Consider the following 21,842-nt stretch of genomic DNA (forward strand, 5'->3'; position numbering starts at 1 on the left):
CCTTAAGCTTAACTGTCTCTAAAGCCCATGGAACACTAAGCAACTTTCTGGCAACTTTTGAAGCTGTTTGTATGGGACATTTGCAAGCAATATTCACTGCTCAAGTTAAATATTGTTTAGCTTTGGCAGGAATGGATTCAGAGATACAGTACAATACAATTTTCAGAACCGCAGAGCCCAAATTTTTGGAAACTGCATGTCAGCGTGTGTGTTTTAATTTTCTGTCCCAGCACCAAAATCCAAACACCTTCTCACTCGATAGATATGTGTTACCAGCCACTGCCAGCGCATCCAATTGAAATGCACTTTGTAGAGTGCTGTAGGAAAGTCGCTGATCTAAATAATAAAATAGATAAAATAGCTAGTGACTAATTTATGGCTAAATATCCATAAGCGCAGAAACAGCAGTAAATCATGATAGCCACAATCATTTTTAGATTTTCCCAAATTGAGGTACTTGGTAGAAGGGAATGTCAGTCTTGCATTTAGGATTGTAAAAGCACGTCTCCTTATCAGGCAAAATAAGTTCTTCCCTTGAGGGGGGAGATCCTCCCTGCATAGTTTGCATAGTCTCCCACTCAATGTGTGAGTCAGAGAGGGAGTGAATCACTCTTTGGACATGTAGCATCAGCCAGGGCTCAATTAGCCAGCTGTTTTGTTTTTGAGTGCCCCCATCTGTATCAGTTACAGCCGTCGCCTGGCGTCAGATAAACCCATTTAATCTTCTAGAAGGTTGTTAAGCTGCATTTTCTGTTTAACTAGGTCTCCAAGAGGCAGTGTGTAAACCCATGTATGAGAAGAGAGCCAGTGTGTAAACCCGTGTATGAGAAGAGAGGGAGTGTGTAAACCCGTGTATGAGAAGAGAGCCAGTGTGTAAACCCATGTAGAAGAGAGCCAGCGTGTAAACCTGTGTATGAGAAGAGAGCCAGCGTGTAAACCCGTGTATGAGAAGAGAGCCAGCGTGTAAACCCGTGTATGAGAAGAGAGCCAGCGTGTAAACCCGTGTATGAGAAGAGAGCCAGCGTGTAAACCCGTGTATGAGAAGAGAGCCAGCGTGTAAACCCGTGTATGAGAAGAGAGCCAGCGTGTAAACCCATGTATGAGAAGAGAGCCAGCGTGTAAACCCATGTATGAGAAGAGAGCCAGCGTGTAAACCCGTGTATGAGAAGAGAGCCAGCGTGTAAACCCGTGTATGAGAAGAGAGCCAGCGTGTAAACCCGTGTATGAGAAGAGAGCCAGCGTGTAAACCCGTGTATGAGAAGAGAGCCAGCGTGTAAACCCGTGTATGAGAAGAGAGCCAGCGTGTAAACCCGTGTATGAGAAGAGAGCCAGCGTGTAAACCCGTGTATGAGAAGAGAGCCAGTGTGTAAACCCGTGTATGAGAAGAGAGCCAGTGTGTAAACCCGTGTATGAGAAGAGAGCCAGTGTGTAAACCCGTGTATGAGAAGAGAGCCAGTGTGTAAACCCGTGTATGAGAAGAGAGCCAGCGTGTAAACCCGTGTATGAGAAGAGAGCCAGCGTGTAAACCCGTGTATGAGAAGAGAGCCAGTGTGTAAACCCGTGTATGAGAAGAGAGCCAGTGTGTAAACCCGTGTATGAGAAGAGAGCCAGTGTGTAAACCCGTGTATGAGAAGAGAGCCAGTGTGTAAACCCGTGTATGAGAAGAGAGCCAGTGTGTAAACCCGTGTATGAGAAGAAAGCCAGTGTGTAAACCCGTGTATGAGAAGAGAGCCAGTGTGTAAACCCATGTATGAGAAGAGAGCCAGCGTGTAAACCCGTGTATGAGAAGAGAGCCAGCGTGTAAACCCGTGTATGAGAAGAGAGCCAGCGTGTAAACCCGTGTATGAGAAGAGAGCCAGCGTGTAAACCCGTGTATGAGAAGAGAGCCAGCGTGTAAACCCGTGTATGAGAAGAGAGCCAGCGTGTAAACCCGTGTATGAGAAGAGAGCCAGCGTGTAAACCCGTGTATGAGAAGAGAGCCAGCGTGTAAACCCGTGTATGAGAAGAGAGCCAGCGTGTAAACCCGTGTATGAGAAGAGAGCCAGCGTGTAAACCCGTGTATGAGAAGAGAGCCAGCGTGTAAACCCGTGTATGAGAAGAGAGCCAGCGTGTAAACCCGTGTATGAGAAGAGAGCCAGCGTGTAAACCCGTGTATGAGAAGAGAGCCAGCGTGTAAACCCGTGTATGAGAAGAGAGCCAGCGTGTAAACCCGTGTATGAGAAGAGAGCCAGCGTGTAAACCCGTGTATGAGAAGAGAGCCAGCGTGTAAACCCGTGTATGAGAAGAGAGCCAGCGTGTAAACCGCTGCTTTCATGCGTGTGGACATGCATCTTGAAGAAAGAATGATAAAAGAACCCCATTATCAGTATTGACTGGGGTTGAGGCTTATATGGAAAACTGTTAAGTTGACATTTGTTGTCTTACCCAACACCTTGTTATAACGAGGTCAACCTAAGGTGAAGCACTGTCTTTGGACTATTGACCAGGTTGAGGGCAACAGCACAAACTCGTTTTGATCATGTGACACAGTATTAGCTAATAGCGTTGCAAGGGTTTGCCAACACGTTTAATAATGGACTGAATAAAAGTGTTGATAAAGTTTATTTTATTTTGGTCAATGCTGGTCCATTTAAAAGATACCAGTTTTAACATTAACTCTCTCCTTTTTTTTCATGTCTGGATCAGTTTGGCTAACATAACAACTTGCTGTACAACTTGCTGTAATGGAGCACGAAACAGCATAGTTTTGCTTTTATTGAGGTTGAGTTTAGCTCAATTATTTACTGACCACGGTTAAACATTTTTAGAAGTCGTTTTCAACTAAAGTTACACTGAACTGATGCCTCCTTTAGCGATACTTTGATCCTAATTATCCAAGTCTGCTGGTTTAATCAATACCCATGTGCAGAATACACACCTGAACTGTGACATCAAGTGATCTGGACTCCAGTTTGGTGGCATTGAGGTAGTCAGGATCACTGGGAGTATATGTTTTTTTGCCCATTCCCTTACAGCCCTCCTTTTGTTTCAGGTCTTAAATCAGACAGAGGATCATCGCCAGAGGGTCCTGCAAGCTGCTGCCAAGACCACCCGAGTGTGGTTTATCAAAGTGAGGAAAATGAAGGCCATCTACCACACCCTGAACCTGTGCAACATCGACGTCACTCAGAAGTGCCTGATCGCTGAGGTCTGGTGCCCCGTGACAGACCTGGACTCCATTCAGTTTGCTCTCCGCAGAGGCACTGTAAGTGTACACCATTCAGTGGCTTTGCAGTTTGAGGGCAAAGGTTCCCCCCTCTGCTGGTAATCTCCAAAGAAGTGCATAATAAAAATCTTGTGTAAAGTGTGATTGTGGAACACACAGCTCTAGGGTAAAATTTGTATAAAACAGTTCAACTTCTGGGAGTCAATAACTAGACTTATTTATGACCTAATGATATAAATATAATTCCCATTAAGTCCCATTTAAAGGTTCCATGTTCTGTTTATAAGCAAAACAATTGTGAAAGACGCCATGTGATAAGGTTTGAGTTTACATGGTTTTGAAGGGAGCCTGAAACACAGACCAGCAATGTGTAGTACAGTCAAGTGGGATGAATCGTAAGAAACTTTGATGCCTCTCCTCCAGTTCCCTTTGTTAGTGCAGTACTGGGAGAGGCATAACTCGCGTGAGTCTATTTCTGTTGAGTGTCAAGGCAGCTGAAGGGCTACGCCTCTAGAAGGATGCATTCGTTTTTACCACTGAGCTTAGGTTGCCATGAGAACAGAAGCAAATTGGGCTATTGAGCCAGAATGTTCCCAAGAGTACTTACTTCACACACCTCCAGCTTGAAGCAACTGCATCACAACAACAGCCTGGACAAGATTTTCCAGCTTCCCCGCATTCCATGAGGCAAAAATAAATGACTTAATTAAATCTGTCATGGAAAGTAAACAGTCAGTCTCGCGAGTGGGATAAACAGCATACGCCAGGCGTCCTTGTGGGTAATTGTGCAGTGATCAGTTCACCAGGAGAGAAATGGGACAGCTTTGGAGTTTGTCGCTGTTTGTGTTTTCTTTCACTCATTGGTTGTTTTTGCATGCAGATGTGTTTTATATCCTCTGTAACTGGAAGTGTTAAATTCAGGTGCCTGAGCTACTCTTAAAACAGTTACTTAACTGACAGTATTATGATGTTTTGATCTGTAATTATCAATGAACTAAATATGATGGGGTGTGTGTGTGTGTATATATATATATATATATATATATATATGTATATGTATATATGCATGTATGTATATGTATTCCACTTTAAAAATATACCCTATTGTAATGATCAGGACATCTCACATGTAGAATGGTCCTCTGAAAGCAGCACAGCTGGGGACGGGGAGTCTGTGCCGGATAACTTCACTCAGACGACTTGCTCACTAAATATCTTGGTATCCCTCAATAGAAAATCACTTCCTCTTTAAAAATAAGCTCCTGATAATAATGAGCAGCAACCTGTCTCAAGTTCAGCGGCACATGATTCATTTACTAACAATGCTGAGTGACTGGGTGGAGCATTTGTTCTGTATTTTGTGGTATTTATTTAGTTATACTTTTGGACATTGTGGTAATTATTAGAACTAAGGTGGGGAGATCTATGAAGAAGAAATCTAAGATTGCAGTAACTGTTTGAAGCACAATCTCACTGTTTAGCTGTGCAAGTTCAGTTACCTGCTGTTTGCAAGTGCAGATTTCCTAACACTGTCTTTAGCTTAGGAAATCTTACTCGAACGTATGTGGCAAGAAACTTGTGTTGCTCCAAATGAAAGACTGCCAGCAAGTGTGGATTTAGGTTTGCTCAAGAAAGAAGCCTTGGCTTCTCTGTTCCTTTTGAAATAGTAGTTTTGTTGTGCGTATGAAATCAAACCACTGGAACTGAAAATCATGGGAAGTGTCAAAATAGACAAATTTGGTGGCTGTCTAATTTTAATTAATGACTTTGATAGGCCACCCATGCAATTCATTTAAAATATCAAGAAAAAAGGAACACATAGCCAGCCATGGTAAAGTACTTTTTAGAAGTTGTTTTAAGATGCCTAACGTTCTTGCATGTGACTGAAAACTGAGATTCTCACACCCAGAGGTTTTCATGCAGGTAGGTTATAAAGTATAGAAATGCAAAGCTTGAGGTGTTCAGATACATCTGCACACGTCTGTAATAGCTGTAACTATACTGGGGATACAGGGTACTTGAGCACGAGACTCAAGTAATGCCTAAAATATAAGAATGAAAACTAGCCCTGCTTGCACACAGCGCATGCACTCCTACATATACAGCCCTCCTTGGTTGTAGTGACTGTATGCAGCATGATTCTTTCTCTTCATTAAGGAACGTAGTGGCTCCACGGTTCCTTCCATCCTGAACAGAATGCAGACCAAGCAGACGCCGCCAACGTACAACAAAACCAACAAGTTCACTGCCGGCTTTCAGAACATAGTTGATGCCTATGGCATTGGAACTTACAGGGAGATGAACCCAGGTAATGGCATCATTTGTCTTCTCGGTTATTCATGGCATGGAGCTTTGTCTTCTCGGTTATTCATGGCATGGAGCTTTGTGGTATCGGATATTCATGGCATGGAGCTTTGTGGTATCGGTTATTCATGGCATGGAGCTTTGTGGTATCGGTTATTCATGGCATGGAGCTTTGTGGTATCGGTTGTTCATGGCATGGAGCTTTGTGGTATCGGTTATTCATGGCATGGAGCTTTGTGGTATCGGTTATTCATGGCATGGAGCTTTGTGGTATCGGTTATTCATGGCATGGAGCTTTGTGGTATCGGTTATTCATGGCATGGAGCTTTGTGGTATCGGTTATTCATGGCATGGAGCTTTGTGGTATCGGTTATTCATGGCATGGAGCTTTGTGGTCTCGGTTATTCATGGCATGGAGCTTTGTGGTATCGGTTATTCATGGCATGGAGCTTTGTGGTATCGGTTATTCATGGCATGGAGCTTTGTGGTATCGGTTATTCATGGCATGGAGCTTTGTGGTATCGGTTATTCATGGCATGGAGCTTTGTCTTCTCGGTTATTCATGGCATGGAGCTTTGTGGTATCGGTTGTTCATGGCATGGAGCTTTGTGGTATCGGTTATTCATGGCATGGAGCTTTGTGGTATCGGTTATTCATGGCATGGAGCTTTGTCGTCTCGGTTATTCATGGCATGGAGCTTTGTCTTCTCGGTTGTTCATGGCATGGAGCTTTGTGGTATCGGTTATTCATGGCATGGAGCTTTGTGGTATCGGTTGTTCATGGCATGGAGCTTTGTGGTATCGGTTATTCATGGCATGGAGCTTTGTGGTATCGGTTATTCATGGCATGGAGCTTTGTGGTATCGGTTGTTCATGGCATGGAGCTTTGTCTTCTCGGTTATTCATGGCATGGAGCTTTCTCTTCTCGGTTATTCATGGCATGGAGCTTTGTGGTATCGGTTATTCATGGCATGGAGCTTTGTCTTCTCGGTTATTCATGGCATGGAGCTTTGTGGTATCGGTTGTTCATGGCATGGAGCTTTGTCTTCTCGGTTATTCATGGCATGGAGCTTTCTCTTCTCGGTTATTCATGGCATGGAGCTTTGTGGTATCGGTTATTCATGGCATGGAGCTTTGTCTTCTCGGTTATTCATGGCATGGAGCTTTGTGGTATCGGTTATTCATGGCATGGAGCTTTGTGGTATCGGTTATTCATGGCATGGAGCTTTGTGGTATCGGTTATTCATGGCATGGAGCTTTGTCTTCTCGGTTATTCATGGCATGGAGCTTTCTCTTCTCGGTTATTCATGGCATGGAGCTTTGTGGTATCGGTTATTCATGGCATGGAGCTTTGTCTTCTCGGTTATTCATGGCATGGAGCTTTGTGGTATCGGTTATTCATGGCATGGAGCTTTGTGGTATCGGTTGTTCATGGCATGGAGCTTTGTGGTATCGGTTATTCATGGCATGGAGCTTTGTGGTATCGGTTATTCATGGCATGGAGCTTTGTGGTATCGGTTATTCATGGCATGGAGCTTTGTGGTATCGGTTATTCATGGCATGGAGCTTTGTGGTATCGGTTATTCATGGCATGGAGCTTTGTGGTATCGGTTATTCATGGCATGGAGCTTTGTGGTATCGGTTGTTCATGGCATGGAGCTTCCTTGCGCCAGGGTTGAATTACTTTTTTTTTTTAATTAATATTTTTCCATTACTAATACGTTTTGATACTTTTTTTTTTTCATTTCGTCAAACGATTTATCCCAACCTTCTTATATGTCTCTTGGTTTAAATCGCTACGGACATGCCTCCCTAAGACTGGAGAATTCCATTCCTGTTTCAGCTCCTTACACGATCATCACCTTCCCGTTCCTGTTCGCTGTGATGTTTGGGGACTGCGGCCACGGCGTCCTGCTGACCTGTTTCGGAGTGTGGCTGGTGGTCCGGGAGAGCCGCATCCTCTCGCAAAGAAGCGATAACGAGGTACTGCCTACGACTCTTATCAGAAGCTGCCTGTATCGCAAACCGCCTCGATCACATTGAGAATTAAAACCGAATCCCATCCTTCTCATAGTCTTAGGTTAGGGGGTGTTGGCAGTTTATGCATCTGAAACGTAACCTGATTTGAATTTTGTTTAAGTTATTATAGTCTGTCCCTTATACACAGTAACATCGCAGCTGTTTATTTTAAACTCTATTGGGGTTGTCGTGTCTTATCTGAGCGGATAATTAATACTATAATGAAAACAATAATGTTTTTAGAAGTCTTTTGAGCTTCAAATTTTGGAAATTAAACAGAATCCTAACGCCCCCTGTGTGGCTCTGCTTTATGGTAGTGATGATGGCTCCAATTCGGTATGCACAGCTGTGGTAGGGGAAGTGTGTTCCTCACATACATGCTCCCTTTTCCTAATGCAGATGTTCAACACGATCTTCAGCGGCCGCTACATTATCCTGCTGATGGGGGTCTTCTCCATTTACACGGGGCTCATCTACAACGACTGCTTCTCCAAATCACTCAACGTGTTCGGCTCGGGCTGGAGCGTTCGGCCCATGTTCACGAATAAAACCTGGACGTAAGTTGGTAGATCTGCTCTTTCCCAAAAGTCTTTCCCAGTATCATTGGGGAAGATTCCTGTTTCTGGCAGACTGTGAAGATTTAAAACGTAACGTCAACTGAAACAAAAGGGTTTCAGGAATAATTAGATGCGTACAAAGTCCTGGTAAAAGGTGACGCTAGGGTTCGATCGCAAGTTTTGTTCATGCAAAGTTTTTATTCGTTTTGCTTGCTGTTTCTCTGCAGAAATGAAATTCTAAAATCCAACCACTTGCTTCAGCTGGACCCTGCGCAGCGTGGAGTCTTTAATGGACCATATCCCATTGGAATAGACCCGGTAAGACTTCATCACATGCATTCAATGACACTGTATGGCTGTAAAATTTACATGCAAAAAAATACACCTCCTTTTTATTTACTACCTCAGAGCACCAAAAGTTTCATGATTTGTCTGGAATCGGGGAAGAACGTACCCATGGTCAATCAACTCCACCAAGACACATGAGTGATATAAATAGAATCCAGAATCCATCACAAACCGTTATTCAAAGAGAAACTGTATGCCCTTGACAGCTCTTTGCTGTCCCTACAAAAAGCAAAGAGACAGTGTTGACATAAGCCAATAATAATAAGATTATTTCTGTTTTGTTTTTTTTGTTATGTGCTTGACATCGTTTTCTACACTCGTAAGTTTGCAGTGATAAAAGTCTCATAACCTGTTTGTTACAGATTTGGAATATCGCTACCAATAAGCTGACGTTCCTGAACTCCTTCAAAATGAAGATGTCGGTTATTCTGGGAATTATCCACATGCTGTTTGGGGTAACCCTGAGTCTTTTTAATCACATGTAAGTCATTCCTCTCATTATGTATATTTCAGATGCTACCTCCCACAGGTGTTTCTTGTTTGCGGGGTGCGTCCTGCTCTCAGGGGAGCGCAGATGGTGACTGCGTTGAGTTGCTGGTCTTTGCTAGGGGTTACTGGAATCATTGTATTGAGGGATGTTTTGCGGATTGCTGTGGGATTTTAAAAGCAAGGGTAAAATAACGGGGCAAAAAAATAAATAAATACTCAAATAGATTTCTGGGCCCTGCAACCCATTAAGTGCCAGGGCAGGCTACTGTTGGAGCATTTTTAGCTGACATCTACCTAGTTTTAGCTTTCTGTTAACTATGTTGTTATGATAACTTACTCCTAATTTTGGACACTGCAGTGGTGAAGTTAATTCTGCAATGTAAAATCAGAAACTGAAGCCTAACAGTGGTCTATTTCTTGGTGTTTTCCTCCCCGCAGTGATGATAAAGCTCAGTTATTTGTGTGCTGAGCTTCATAGCAGCGTGAAATTTCACTGCTGTGATTATAAGCGCGTCTAACTTGACAGTCCTCAAAATAGGACGCAGCAGTTTGTAATCAAAACTAAGGATTTCAATTTTTTTTTCCTGTGAAGAAATATTGATTTAGAAGGTATCACATTACATAAATGCAGCTTTTTTAATGTAGAATTAATTTGGTAATTCATGAGTTAAAATACTCTATTTGTGCTTTGGAAATGGATTCTGTCAGTCTTCTCCCTTTTTTTTTGTTTCTAGCTATTTCAAGAAACCCCTGAACATCTACCTTGGTTTTATTCCTGAATTGATTTTCATGTCCACGCTGTTCGGGTACCTGGTCATCCTTATCATTTACAAGTGGGGTGCCTACGATGCTTTTACATCAAAGGACGCGCCCAGCCTGCTCATCCACTTCATCAACATGTTCCTGTTCAACTACAGAGATCAGACCAACAAGATGCTGTACTCTGGACAGGTACAGAACACGGCTGCGCAAGTAACACTCCCCATCACCTGCTTCACTGCAGCATACACATCTAGACACAATACCCTCAATCTCTCCTTGCCAGCTATGGAAAACAACAGTAAATCAGCTGTCCCTACAAACAGCAAAGAGACAGTGCTGACATAAGCCAATAATAATAAGATCATTTCTGTTTTGTTTTTTTTGTTATGTGAATCTTAATTCCAACTTTCAATTAGCAAGTGTTCTAAACGTCTTGGTTTTTTCCGTGTCTGTGTTTAAATGAACAGGTCGGACTGCAGTGTTTCTTGGTGGTTGTGGCTTTGTTGTGTGTCCCGTGGATGCTGGTGGTGAAACCGCTGTTGCTGAGACATCAGTACCTCAAGAAAAAACGCCTTGTAAGTGATTTAACATGACCAAACGTTTTATTGCATGCTTGCTTGTTTTGGATATAACTGGGATATTTCCCTACCCTCATTATTACTACAATGACATTTCAAACAGAATAATAGGGAGTCAGTGGAGACCAGCTCCTGATGAAAAAAGCAGGCAGATTTCTTCTATAGTTTGTCGAAGGTTTATTTTGTCTGGTTAAAGTCTACTGCGCCAGGGGATCCCCGAGTGGTTCCCCAGCTAGAAGCGCAGCCGCGTGGTGCACAGGTTGAGTCATACAGCGCAGGTTCGCATCCTGGCTGGGTGAAGTAGGCTGGTCTTCGCTAGGGACTCCAAAGGGAGGGTCATTGGCCCAGGCGCTCCTGTGGGAAGGGACTGTTTCTCCTTGCTCTGCAACGAACCCTTCTGGTCAGACACCCAGTGAGCTCTGAACCTCAGAGCCTTTGTCCTCCAGAGGTCGTTAGCTTGCTGACATCCGCTCTCGAGTTCCTGGGTGAAAAAGGAAGCTGGCTCGGTCGTGGGATCGGAAGACGCTAGCTGAATCTTCAGGTCTCCTGAGCCGTGTGGGGAATTGCTGCGGTGAGGGGAAAAGCAATTAGGCAGGGGAAAACGTATAATTGGACACCCTGCTTCAGTTGTCGCTGTTTTTTGCTCAAGGGGTTGACTGTACCAGTGGCACAATTGCATTTGATTTGCTTCTTTCAAACAGGGAACCCATAACTTTGGAGGGATCCGTGTGGGAAACGGGCCTACTGAAGAAGATGCAGAGATCATTCAGCATGATCAGCTCTCCATCTCCACACACTCGGAAGACGAGAGTGATGTGAGTACACAACCATGCAACCAAAGTCAGGAACCAGGGCAGCTGACTAGGGCCCCAGGCCATGGGGGTGCCCCCACTAGACTAAGTTAGGTCATATCTACAGAGTAGGGAAAAACAAACATAACGCAGAAATTCATAATAGTACCGCGTATGACACCTTTAAAAGTGGCAAAGCCAAAGTGGGGTCTTTATTTCTTATGGGAGAGCAGAGTAGCAGTGGAAGTCTTCCAGTGTGCGGGTGTGAGGAGGGGAGCAGGGGCCCATGCCTTAGCCTCTGCCTGGGGGCCTGGGGACCTGGGGCCCCCCATGCAGTGTTACAAGCTTATGATCCTGCTGCTTAAAATCGACCATCTTAGTGGGTTTTAATGTAACTTTAAAGTTGCTGCTTTTATATTATGTGTATACTGTTATTTAAATGGTCTGACTTGTATGTGTGACAGTGCTTTGCGATACTTATGTATAAAAAGCAATCTATAATGTGCATGCATGCTGCGGCTTTAGAATCAAGCTTTCCTTTTTAGTCTCCTTGCAACTTCTGTATTCTTTTTTTGGGGCAGGGTTACAGGGCTTATGCATGCATTACAGTCAAAACAAGGGATGCTGTCTTTTTTTTGTTTGTTGATCGCTCAGTTTTAATGGTAGTATTAAAAACTTGTAAGCAACCCATGTCGAGCATGTTCACTGAAAGCCCCTGACAGACTGCGTTACAGTTCACTCCAGTATCATTATCCTTACCAGCTTGATCAGCAGCTTCCCTGTTAGTGTAAATGTGCCGTCATTTATCTTCTCGAAGGTGGAGAACTGCTTTTCAAGTAAAAATAAAACCTGAGTACTGCTGCTGTTAAGAGCTTGTGTTCACTTTGCCTGATTCCTCGAGTCATGTCTGATTTTACTATATAAAGTAATTAAGTGGTTTCTTTTACACTGCTTGACAAACCTTTGAAATGCTTAGGCTGATGATCTGTATATCTGACTTTTGAATTTGAAAGAAGAGCCGTGCCAATGTTGATAAAACATTTCCGACTCGGGTTCTTAAAAGCTTCCCATCAGAGCATCAAGCCATTGTAGTTAATAGCTAATGTAGAAGTGTTGGAGACAACTAGGATCAGGGAATTAAATTGACTTGTTTTTTTTGCTGCACCCTGTATTTGAGTTGCATTCATTTTAAGAGTAAGTCATTCATTTATATTTTTCTTTTCTGTTTTCTGGTGTCTGCAATCATTCAGAAAGTGGTTCTGGGTTCTGTTTGTATCACTTGAGTTCATATCATTTCTCTATAAATCACTTGGGTTTGAGCTTGCCTGGAGAATCCTAACTGCCAGCAGTGAGCAGCCTTCCTCTTTGCATTCAAACAATAAGAATAACTCTGTATAGAAGCAGCAGCATAACGCAGATCCACTCTCATTACAAACTCCAACAAACACAAAGGTGAATGTAAAATGAGCAATTCAATGTGCATGTAATGTACATTTTATAAATATACAATATCTATATTATATATATATATATATATATATATATATATATATATATATATATATATATATATGTGTGTGTGTGTGTGTATATATATATATATATATATATATATATATATATATATATATATATATATATATGTGTTGTGTGTATATATATATATATATATATACCATGTCTGGTTGTTTTGCTAATTTGTTATTCTCATGACTAATTCATTGCATTCTGTACATTTGCTCAAAATATAACAAATCTGTATTATTCCCAAGCCTTCTGATGTTGAAGTGGTAAGAGTCAATGCATTTTTTTTTCCTGCATGTGTGTCTGTTTGGTTTGGGCTGTTCACATTTCTTGCTTAACTTTTCCTATCAATACATTCCACAAACAAGCGAGAGGGCGCGTGGGTGTGTGTATAATCTGGGTGGCGTGGACGCAAGCGAGAGGGCGCGTGGGTGTGTGTATAATCTGGGTGGCGTGGACGCAAGCGAGAGGGCGCGTGGGTGTGTGTATAATCTGGGTGGCGTGGACGCAAGCGAGAGGGCGCGTGGGTGTGTGTATAATCTGGGTGGCGTGGACGCAAGCGAGAGGGCGCGTGGGTGTGTGTATAATCTGGGTGGCGTGGACGCAAGCGAGAGGGCGCGTGGGTGTGTGTATAATCTGGGTGGCGTGTGTGGGTGTGTGTATAATCTGGGTGGCGTGGACGCAAGCGAGAGGGTGCGTGGGTGTGTGTGTAATCTGGGTGGCGTGGACGCAAGCGAGAGGGTGCGTGGGTGTGTGTATAATCTGGGTGGCGTGGACGCAAGCGAGAGGGTGCGTGGGTGTGTGTATAATCTGGGTGGCGTGGACGCAAGCGAGAGGGTGCGTGGGTGTGTGTATAATCTGGGTGGCGTGGACGCAAGCGAGAGGGCGCGTGGGTGTGTGTATAATCTGGGTGGCGTGGACGCAAGCGAGAGGGCGCGTGGGTGTGTGTATAATCTGGGTGGCGTGGACGCAAGCGAGAGGGCGCGTGGGTGTGTGTATAATCTGGGTGGCGTGGACGCAAGCGAGAGGGCGCGTGGGTGTGTGTATAATCTGGGTGGCGTGGACGCAAGCGAGAGGGCGCGTGGGTGTGTGTATAATCTGGGTGGCGTGGACGCAAGCGAGAGGGTGCGTGGGTGTGTGTATAATCTGGGTGGCGTGGACGCAAGCGAGAGGGTGCGTGGGTGTGTGTGTAATCTGGGTGGCGTGGACGCAAGCGAGAGGGTGCGTGGGTGTGTGTGTAATCTGGGTGGCGTGGACGCAAGCGAGAGGGTGCGTGGGTGTGTGTGTAATCTGGGTGGCGTGGACGCAAGCGAGAGGGTGCGTGGGTGTGTGTGTAGTCTGGGTGGCGTGGACGCAAGCGAGAGGGTGCGTGGGTGTGTGTATAATCTGGGTGGCGTGGACGCAAGCGAGAGGGTGCGTGGGTGTGTGTGTAATCTGGGTGGCGTGGACGCAAGCGAGAGGGTGCGTGGGTGTGTGTGTAATCTGGGTGGCGTGGACGCAAGCGAGAGGGTGTGTGTATAGTCTGGCTGGCGTGGACGCAAGCGAGAGGGTGCGTGGGTGTGTGTATAGTCTGGCTGGCGTGGACGCAAGCGAGAGGGTGCGTGGGTGTGTGTATAGTCTGGCTGGCGTGGACGCAAGCGAGAGGGTGCGTGGGTGTGTGTATAGTCTGGGTGGCGTGGACGCAAGCGAGAGGGTGCGTGGGTGTGTGTATAGTCTGGCTGGCGTGGACGCAAGCGAGAGGGTGCGTGGGTGTGTGTATAGTCTGGCTGGCGTGGACGCAAGCGAGAGGGTGCGTGGGTGTGTGTATAGTCTGGCTGGCGTGGACGCAAGCGAGAGGGTGCGTGGGTGTGTGTATAGTCTGGCTGGCGTGGACTCAAGCGAGAGGGTGCGTGGGTGTGTGTATAGTCTGGCTGGCGTGGACGCAAGCGAGAGGGTGCGTGGGTGTGTGTATAGTCTGGCTGGCGTGGACGCAGCAGTAGTGACTCAATAATAAAAGTAATAATTCCACACAGGGCTGGCCAAGGGGAAAGTGTGAAAACATTTCTTTACATTTATACAGGGTGGCCCTTAAATCTAGTGTCATTGTCAGTATTATATATTATGCCCATTTCTAAATCACATATCAGGAATCAACCAATCACAGTGCAGCATTTGCCAAAATTCCAGTAGCTCTTATCCAATGTGCAGATGTCATCCCTGTGCATAGATCACCACGGTGGATGAAATCGTGTGGTGGCCTATTGTAGCTTCTGATAGACTGGGTTAAAGAAGGCGACATATATATATATTCCAAACAGTTTACCAAAATGGAAGAAATCTTTGCATGAACAGAACGAGAAGCTGCTCCACATACTGGACTCCAGTAGGTGAATAGTAGCCACTGCGAGCACACAAGCTATGGGAATGTATTGTTTCCCAGTTCTGGAAAATGCTGGTTTTGATTAAACGATGCATGGGTATTTGATGTAACACATTCTTCTGGAACGTGCAGTGTGTATTCTATGTCCTTGGTGGAGGGTATGTACATGTATGTTACTGACATAAGTCCAGGGACAGTATGTGCACAGTAGAGCTTTGCAGCTTTGTGACTTAAAAGGTCAATATTAAGTTCATGCATAAGATTTTTTTTCTGTTGATAAATATCAACATAAATACTTGACATTGTTAGTATGAAAATAAAGAAAAATATAACTCTCCTGGCTTTTTTAATCGACTGTCTATAAATTACAGCAGAATATTGTGCCTGTTATGAATATGGTTTATGCTTTAATAATCTAAATCACCACTCCGATTTTTATTTTTTTATTTTTTTTTGGTAGTACCTACCTATCTGTGCAGGTTTTTGCTTTATTAACTGTGGGCTAGATTCTCAAAAGCTATTTACTGCCGAATTATAAAAATCTAAGTTTTTAATGCAGTGATTGTAATGATACCGGACTGTTGGGAGATACTCCAGGGCTGAGTTTGAGAGTCTGATCTAATGATCAGAGTCCTAACGGTGCTATAAAGCCACTTCGCCGTTTCATTGCAGTTTGACTTTGCTGATGCAGCCGTTCACCAGGCAATCCACACCATTGAGTACTGTCTGGGCTGCATCTCCAACACCGCCTCCTACCTGCGGCTGTGGGCTCTCAGTCTGGCTCACGCACGTAAGTATCTATCAATCAATTAATCAATCAGTCACTTTATCCACGAGTCCATTGAGAGCAGGTTTTCATTCAGAGCAGGATCCCAGAGGGGCTCATCTGGTAATGGTCCGATAACTGGACATTCAAAATATTACTATCATTTTTATGAATGGAATGGGTTTGTTAACCTGATGTGTTTGGCTGACATGCTGTCTCCCGTCTCTGTCGCGCTGTCTCAGAGCTCTCCGAAGTGTTGTGGACAATGGTCATGAGCATCGGCCTTCGCATCAACAGCTACGCAGGCTTCTTAATCCTGTTCTTCATCTTCGCTGCCTTCGCCACCCTGACCGTCGCTATCCTGCTAATCATGGAGGGCCTGTCTGCTTTCCTGCACGCCCTCCGTCTGCACTGGTGAGTGAACATTGCCGCTTGCTGCTTCGTTCTGAACTTGCAAAACAAACGTAACTTGGTGCTCAAGTCGTAATTGTAGGAACAATTTATAATTAAAAAATTTAACAAACCATATAATCACAACCGAGTATTAAAGTTAGTGTCCCTGTTAGCTCAGTGTTTTTAAAGAAACATCACAAGGGCCTGTGTTGACGATAGCCAGAAGGTGGTCTTAAGGCAGCATTGTTAAAACTTGAGAAACATTTAAAATCTGTTCATTGTATCACTTATCACAGTGTCTGGAACACGTGTGCTTGAGAGCTGTATTTATGTCTTGACGTGTTTTTTTGCTTTGTGCTACATGCCTTTAGGAGGTAATTAGGAATACGTTTAAAAGTCTTTTCATTTTTCATTATTTTTTATTTTTTTGAGATTCTCATTTTGAAACGTGAACTTGGCGATACAGTTTGTGTCGATCCTCAATTAAAATTAGTCTGCCGTCAGAAATCCCATTGGAACCTCACAGGACTCCTGATTCCCAGTCTGAGGTCCTGCAGAAATATCTGTGCATGTCCTGATCTGCTGTGTCTATTCTTCAGCTCAACAAAGATATTTCAGGACTGACAGGGTTAAAGACTCTTTGTTGGGCCAAAATACCCCCCAGTCCTTTTTACAAGATTGATCACAGCCCTCAGAAGTTAAGCATTCCACCCGGCACCCCCCCTCCAACAGAGTTCAGCCTCGGGACCCCCCTCCTACAGAGTTCAGCCTCGGCACCCCCCTCCTACAGAGTTCAGCCTCGGCACCCCCCTCCTACAGAGTTCAGCCTCGGCACCCCCCTCCTACAGAGTTCAGCCTCGGCACCCCCCTCCTACAGAGTTCAGCCTCGGCACCCCCCTCCTACAGAGTTCAGCCTCAGGACTCCCTGTAAAGGAATGTTTTTTTGCGAGATATTCCTATTTTCCATACTTTTTCACTGGGCTTGGTATTTTACCATCAATTTTATTTTTCTCTGAACGGTCAGTACTTTTCTCTCAGATAATTTGTTCTGTAAAAATGAGTACAAATGATTTTGTCCTGTATAATATTCCAAATGACTGGTATATTTGTCTTAATTCGTTTTTTGACACATAACATTTCGACAACACTCAATCACAATAGAGGAATGTCTTCAAAGGCATGTAGACAAACATTTCTTGTTTGCTTCAAAGCGAAACATTTTTATTACAGAAATGTTGCCTAATCACGATGTGCGTATATATAATGTTGCAAATACAGTACCCTGCAGCTAGAAGCATTAAAATGTGTTCAATCATGAAACCAGATGGCAATAAATCTGCTGATTATTAAAATGTCATCAGTCTGTATTGGATTGTGAGGGTTGCACAACATCACATGATTGTATCACTTTATCTTTACTTTTAAGTAATTAAAAAAAGAAAAAAAAAGCTTGTAGCACTATATTCTAAAGGAGAGTTTTTGCAAATTGACTTCTAGTTCTCTGTCGCCCTCTGTGGGCAAAGGTGTAAATCTCTACTAACAGGAGCATGATAAAATGCGGTGTGCAACGCACTAATCAACGCGGCAAGGGCAACAATCACAAGGACTTATTTCTTCTGTTAAAGCCACTTTGTGCCTGCAGCATTGGAACAATAGCGCTTGAGTACTTTACAAAGACAGTCATTTACCAGCACGGAATTAATTCTCATTAACAGTACAAGCTGTTGCTTTCACCCAGCAGTACTGCAATCCTTTCCTTGGAGGTGTTAGATTCCAAAGGTTTCACTGTCTCTGTTTAAAGCCCTGATTGCACAGTGTACTGGTACAGTGCACAGTGCCCATCTTGGCAAGTGCAGATGCAGATGTTTTTTAAGCAGTCCTAAAAGAGGCTCGTCCGACAAGCATTTTGACTACAGTAGATCGATGTCTTTCTCGAAGCCCCAAGTATTGAGCGCTGAAATGGTTTGTGTTTTATGCATTCCACAGTGAACACGCATAGAGAACTCTTTACTGGCGAGTACTAGATTAAAGACTGGTGCCGGGTGTTGCATTCATAGTTGGGTGGGAGGGTTGGAGGGGATTAGCAGCGGGGTCTTGCATTTACTTTTCGCCCCCACACGCCCGCCCCGCCACCTGCCTTCCCTCTCCTCCTCTCCCTACCAAAGGAATTAATCACAGTCCACTTATGGAAGTGTGGTCAGCTCCAAACAACAGGTGGGGTTGCCTGGCAAAAGCCCTATGTAATGCGAAGGAGTGTTTACACATTCTCACTTGTCTACTGAAGACATTGGTCCTGCAGATAAACAGACATTTCTGAAAGACTGAGTGACCCAAGACACAATAGTATGTGGGATTTGAGCCAGGGCTGAATCTTGATCTACGCTGTTGTCTGTTATAGAGACTTGATTGGCGGAGTTATTGTAGGCTATATCTGGATTAGCCTGTGTACGCCCATTTCATTTGGCATTCTGTTCTACATGCTGTAGGAGTCTTAGTGAACTACTTATTATAGTTGTAATGCCCTTATCGTGACCCTAAGTGATATGCATGTACCATCACACCCTGATCAGAAATTTTCAAATATTGTCTAATAAAAATGTGCACAGTCCATTCTGGAGCACTTCATTTTGCTCAGGGGTGAGTTCAAAATAATAACTGCAGCAGACAAACTCATTCACCAAGTTATTTTACTGTTGTTGGTGTTAAGTTTTTATCTTATTTTATGAAGAAGAATAAAACCGGGCAGCAAGTAACTAATAAAACAGATGACATCTTTCCTGCAAGAGACCTTCCTGAATACAGACCCCCCTCTGTGGAGACACAGCCGTAGCTGTTTAGTGCCGGGTCGTCCGTTCTCTGACCTTCGTAGTCAGCTAGCAGCGGAGGCCCCTTCACACTTAACATCTCCTGAACCTTTTTTTTTTTAACCTGGTACCATAAAATGTGGATTTGGGTGCGTTTTATGATGGGCGCACAAAATGGAAAAAGTCTCTCACCGTGTGTGAAGAGGCTCAGGGGCTTTTTTTCATTCCTTATTTGGTTCTGCTTCATCCCGTCCCTGGCAGAGCTCCACCATTGTCTGTTCCTTCATTTTGTTGAACTGGACTGATGGCCGATTGACATGCTTTTCCCTCCTGGGAGTTTAGACTCATTGCACGACGAACACTTCTTTTTTTTATTTATTGTTGAGCTTGCTTTGAGAATAAATCGGGCTGCAGTTTATTTTTTTTCATACTGTACCTGAATATTCACAACTACTTTACTGTTTTCTGGAAAGGTCTAGATTATACTGGTTTGGTATCAAAGGTTGAACAGTCAAAAATAAAAACTGACATGCACCAGTATTTACACATGTCCTGTGCACCTCCGATACACACTGACAGGGCAATCCCAAAGGGGCTAGGAATAAGACTATGAAGAATATGCTCAAGAGAAAGTGACTGTGTAAAACACAGACATGTATTAAAAAAAGAGGAGACAAAGAATTATAGACAGAGTTAAGTGGATAAACTAAAAAGAGATACTAGATTATAAAAATAGAGATAAAAAGGTCAAGAGAGAGGTCCCATTAGTAATGACTTGCTCTAAACTTTTGCCAAATATTTCTAAGATAGTTTGGAAACACTTGCAGATTCTACATAATTCAGAATAATTTTTAAAAAAGTATTTCTTAAGGCCCCAGTTGTAGCATTCAAAAGAGAAGCTAATTTAGGTAATATTTTAGTTCACAGTAAACATAATGAATAATTGACAGAACAGGTTCTACAGGTTCTATACTTGCACTAGTACATGTAAAGTGTGTAAATACACGGACAAAAGAAAAAATATAAACACAAGAACAACACATATCCACTAAATACTAATGTCTACTGTAAAAATAGCAATGCTGTTTATGGAATAGCCTGTGAAAAATGTGATGAAATAAAACATGTTGGAGAGACTGGAGCAACTTTATATAAAACAATTCAGAACCACCTTTCATTAATTAGAAATAAAACAATGAATGAGCCAATAGAACAGCACTTCAGCAGTCAAGGACATGACTGGAATGATGTGAAGTTTGTAGTATTAGAACATCTAAAATTAGACAATGTGACATATAGAAGAATAAAAGAAAGTAAATTATTATTAACGATTATGCCAGCGGGACTCAACAGAAAAGAATGAACTAATTAACTCCAATAAATATATAAAAGTTCAAAATTAAATAAACAAAATTAATTCAAAAGTTGTGCATGCCGATGCGCTGGGGAGGCCAAATCAAGGCTGATCCTCAGAGCCAGCATTGTATGATAATATAAATAGAAGTTTATATAAAATAATGTTAATTAGAATTAAAATAGAGTTAAAGATATAAGTAAAATGATTCACAATCTACAGAACACCATTACATCATGTAAGAATAAATCATGGATTTGAATCTAAACAATAACAAGTAGTTGTCATGCCGACAAACACCTATCAATACCTCCAATGTTTTGATTCAAACACAGGCTCCTTTGAGGAAGACATGTACAACATATCAAAATGCTGGGCAGCTGGCTCTTTGAGCTAATTACATATATATATGAATGAGATGCAGTAACACTGTAGAGCAGTTTATTTTTTAATTCTTACATATCCTGTTTAGTTTCACTCTCAGGAATGACCCTGGCTCGATGTTAACAGCATTCTGTGATCTATTTCTTTCCACCCTCATGTGCAGCCAGCATCTTAATAAAATACAAATCTATTTAAAAAAGGATTATGTGTAACAGCTGGATTGTACAAGTCTGGCTTTCATGAAAGACACTGTGGTTTCATTTTACACAGTATGTGTGAAAGTACGGCTTACGTTTTTCTGTTTGTCAAGCAATCATAAGAAAATGGAAAAGCACAATAGAGCTATTCTAACTGTATAAAAGCCTGAAAATCAGTAACTACAGGTTACTTCATATCTTAAAAAAACAGCATTGCAAATGGGCATTGATCACACTGCGTTAACATTTCCATAGACACCAGATTGTATTTTGCTGAGCATTTGCGATAACAATGTCTCGTCTTTCTGCAGGGTGGAGTTCCAGAATAAATTCTACACCGGCCAGGGCTTCAAGTTTGTTCCTTTCTCATTCGAGACCATTCTTGATGGGAAGTTTGAAGACTAAAGTGTTCCCAGCCCTTCTGTGTTGTGATGCTATGCAATGTGTTGTGATGTGTGTTTGTGTATCATGCAGTAGCCGTCTCTTGACTGGGACAGCATTTCTGTGCAACCAAGCAGTAACGCTGTGCCACACGCAGCCTGTAGTTCTCAATACAAATAGCTGTTTGTGTGTGGTGGAGTAAACTGGCATTCTGTGATGCCAACGGTGGAACTGCTGCAATGCCAATATGGGTATGTGTACATTTGTTTAAGAGTAACCTTTTATTTTTCACTGCAGTTACATTGCACTAACTTACTAAAATCAGCACTGATTTCTAAAAAAACAAACCAGTAAAAAAGACTTTTGTGTCTGGGGAGAAAGGTGCCAAGCAAACTAGACTGGATTAATTTAGACAAGCCATAGAGCCCTAACACGTTAAGCTTGACATGGAGTTCTCTCTTCTTTTAAGGTAGCATTAAAAAAATTTTTTTTTTTTTTTTTTTAATTACCTCCCTCAAATGACTCCAAGTCCACGTGAGCCCTTAATGAAATAATTGAAGTCTTTGTGAATGATTACGCTACACAGACCTGTGACCTACAGGTAATAATAAACTAGAAGCAGTACATC

At 43.0% G+C, this 21,842-nt stretch overlaps 1 protein-coding gene across 2 annotated transcripts in view; it reads left to right on the plus strand.

Moving 5' to 3' along the window:
• The window catches only part of LOC121324060 (V-type proton ATPase 116 kDa subunit a1-like), a 32,854-nt gene extending 11,012 nt beyond the window's left edge, over positions 1 to 21,842 (plus strand). The window contains exons 10-22 of one of the 2 annotated variants that reach the window (XM_041265481.1): positions 3,032 to 3,244; positions 5,363 to 5,513; positions 7,352 to 7,491; positions 7,927 to 8,084; positions 8,312 to 8,402; positions 8,795 to 8,913; positions 9,656 to 9,872; positions 10,151 to 10,258; positions 10,963 to 11,076; positions 12,825 to 12,842; positions 15,608 to 15,725; positions 15,944 to 16,115; positions 21,145 to 21,842. In XM_041265481.1, the coding sequence (XP_041121415.1) occupies positions 3,032 to 3,244; positions 5,363 to 5,513; positions 7,352 to 7,491; positions 7,927 to 8,084; positions 8,312 to 8,402; positions 8,795 to 8,913; positions 9,656 to 9,872; positions 10,151 to 10,258; positions 10,963 to 11,076; positions 12,825 to 12,842; positions 15,608 to 15,725; positions 15,944 to 16,115; positions 21,145 to 21,238 (1,713 nt within the window). In that variant the 3' untranslated portion in view covers positions 21,239 to 21,842. The remainder of the gene's footprint in view (positions 1 to 3,031; positions 3,245 to 5,362; positions 5,514 to 7,351; positions 7,492 to 7,926; positions 8,085 to 8,311; positions 8,403 to 8,794; positions 8,914 to 9,655; positions 9,873 to 10,150; positions 10,259 to 10,962; positions 11,077 to 12,824; positions 12,843 to 15,607; positions 15,726 to 15,943; positions 16,116 to 21,144) is intronic. The other variant, XM_041265482.1, reaches the window with a different exon arrangement.

The sequence above is a fragment of the Polyodon spathula genome, chromosome 12 (genome assembly GCF_017654505.1).
Source record: "Polyodon spathula isolate WHYD16114869_AA chromosome 12, ASM1765450v1, whole genome shotgun sequence".
In the NCBI taxonomy this organism is placed as follows: Eukaryota; Metazoa; Chordata; class Actinopteri; order Acipenseriformes; family Polyodontidae; genus Polyodon; species Polyodon spathula.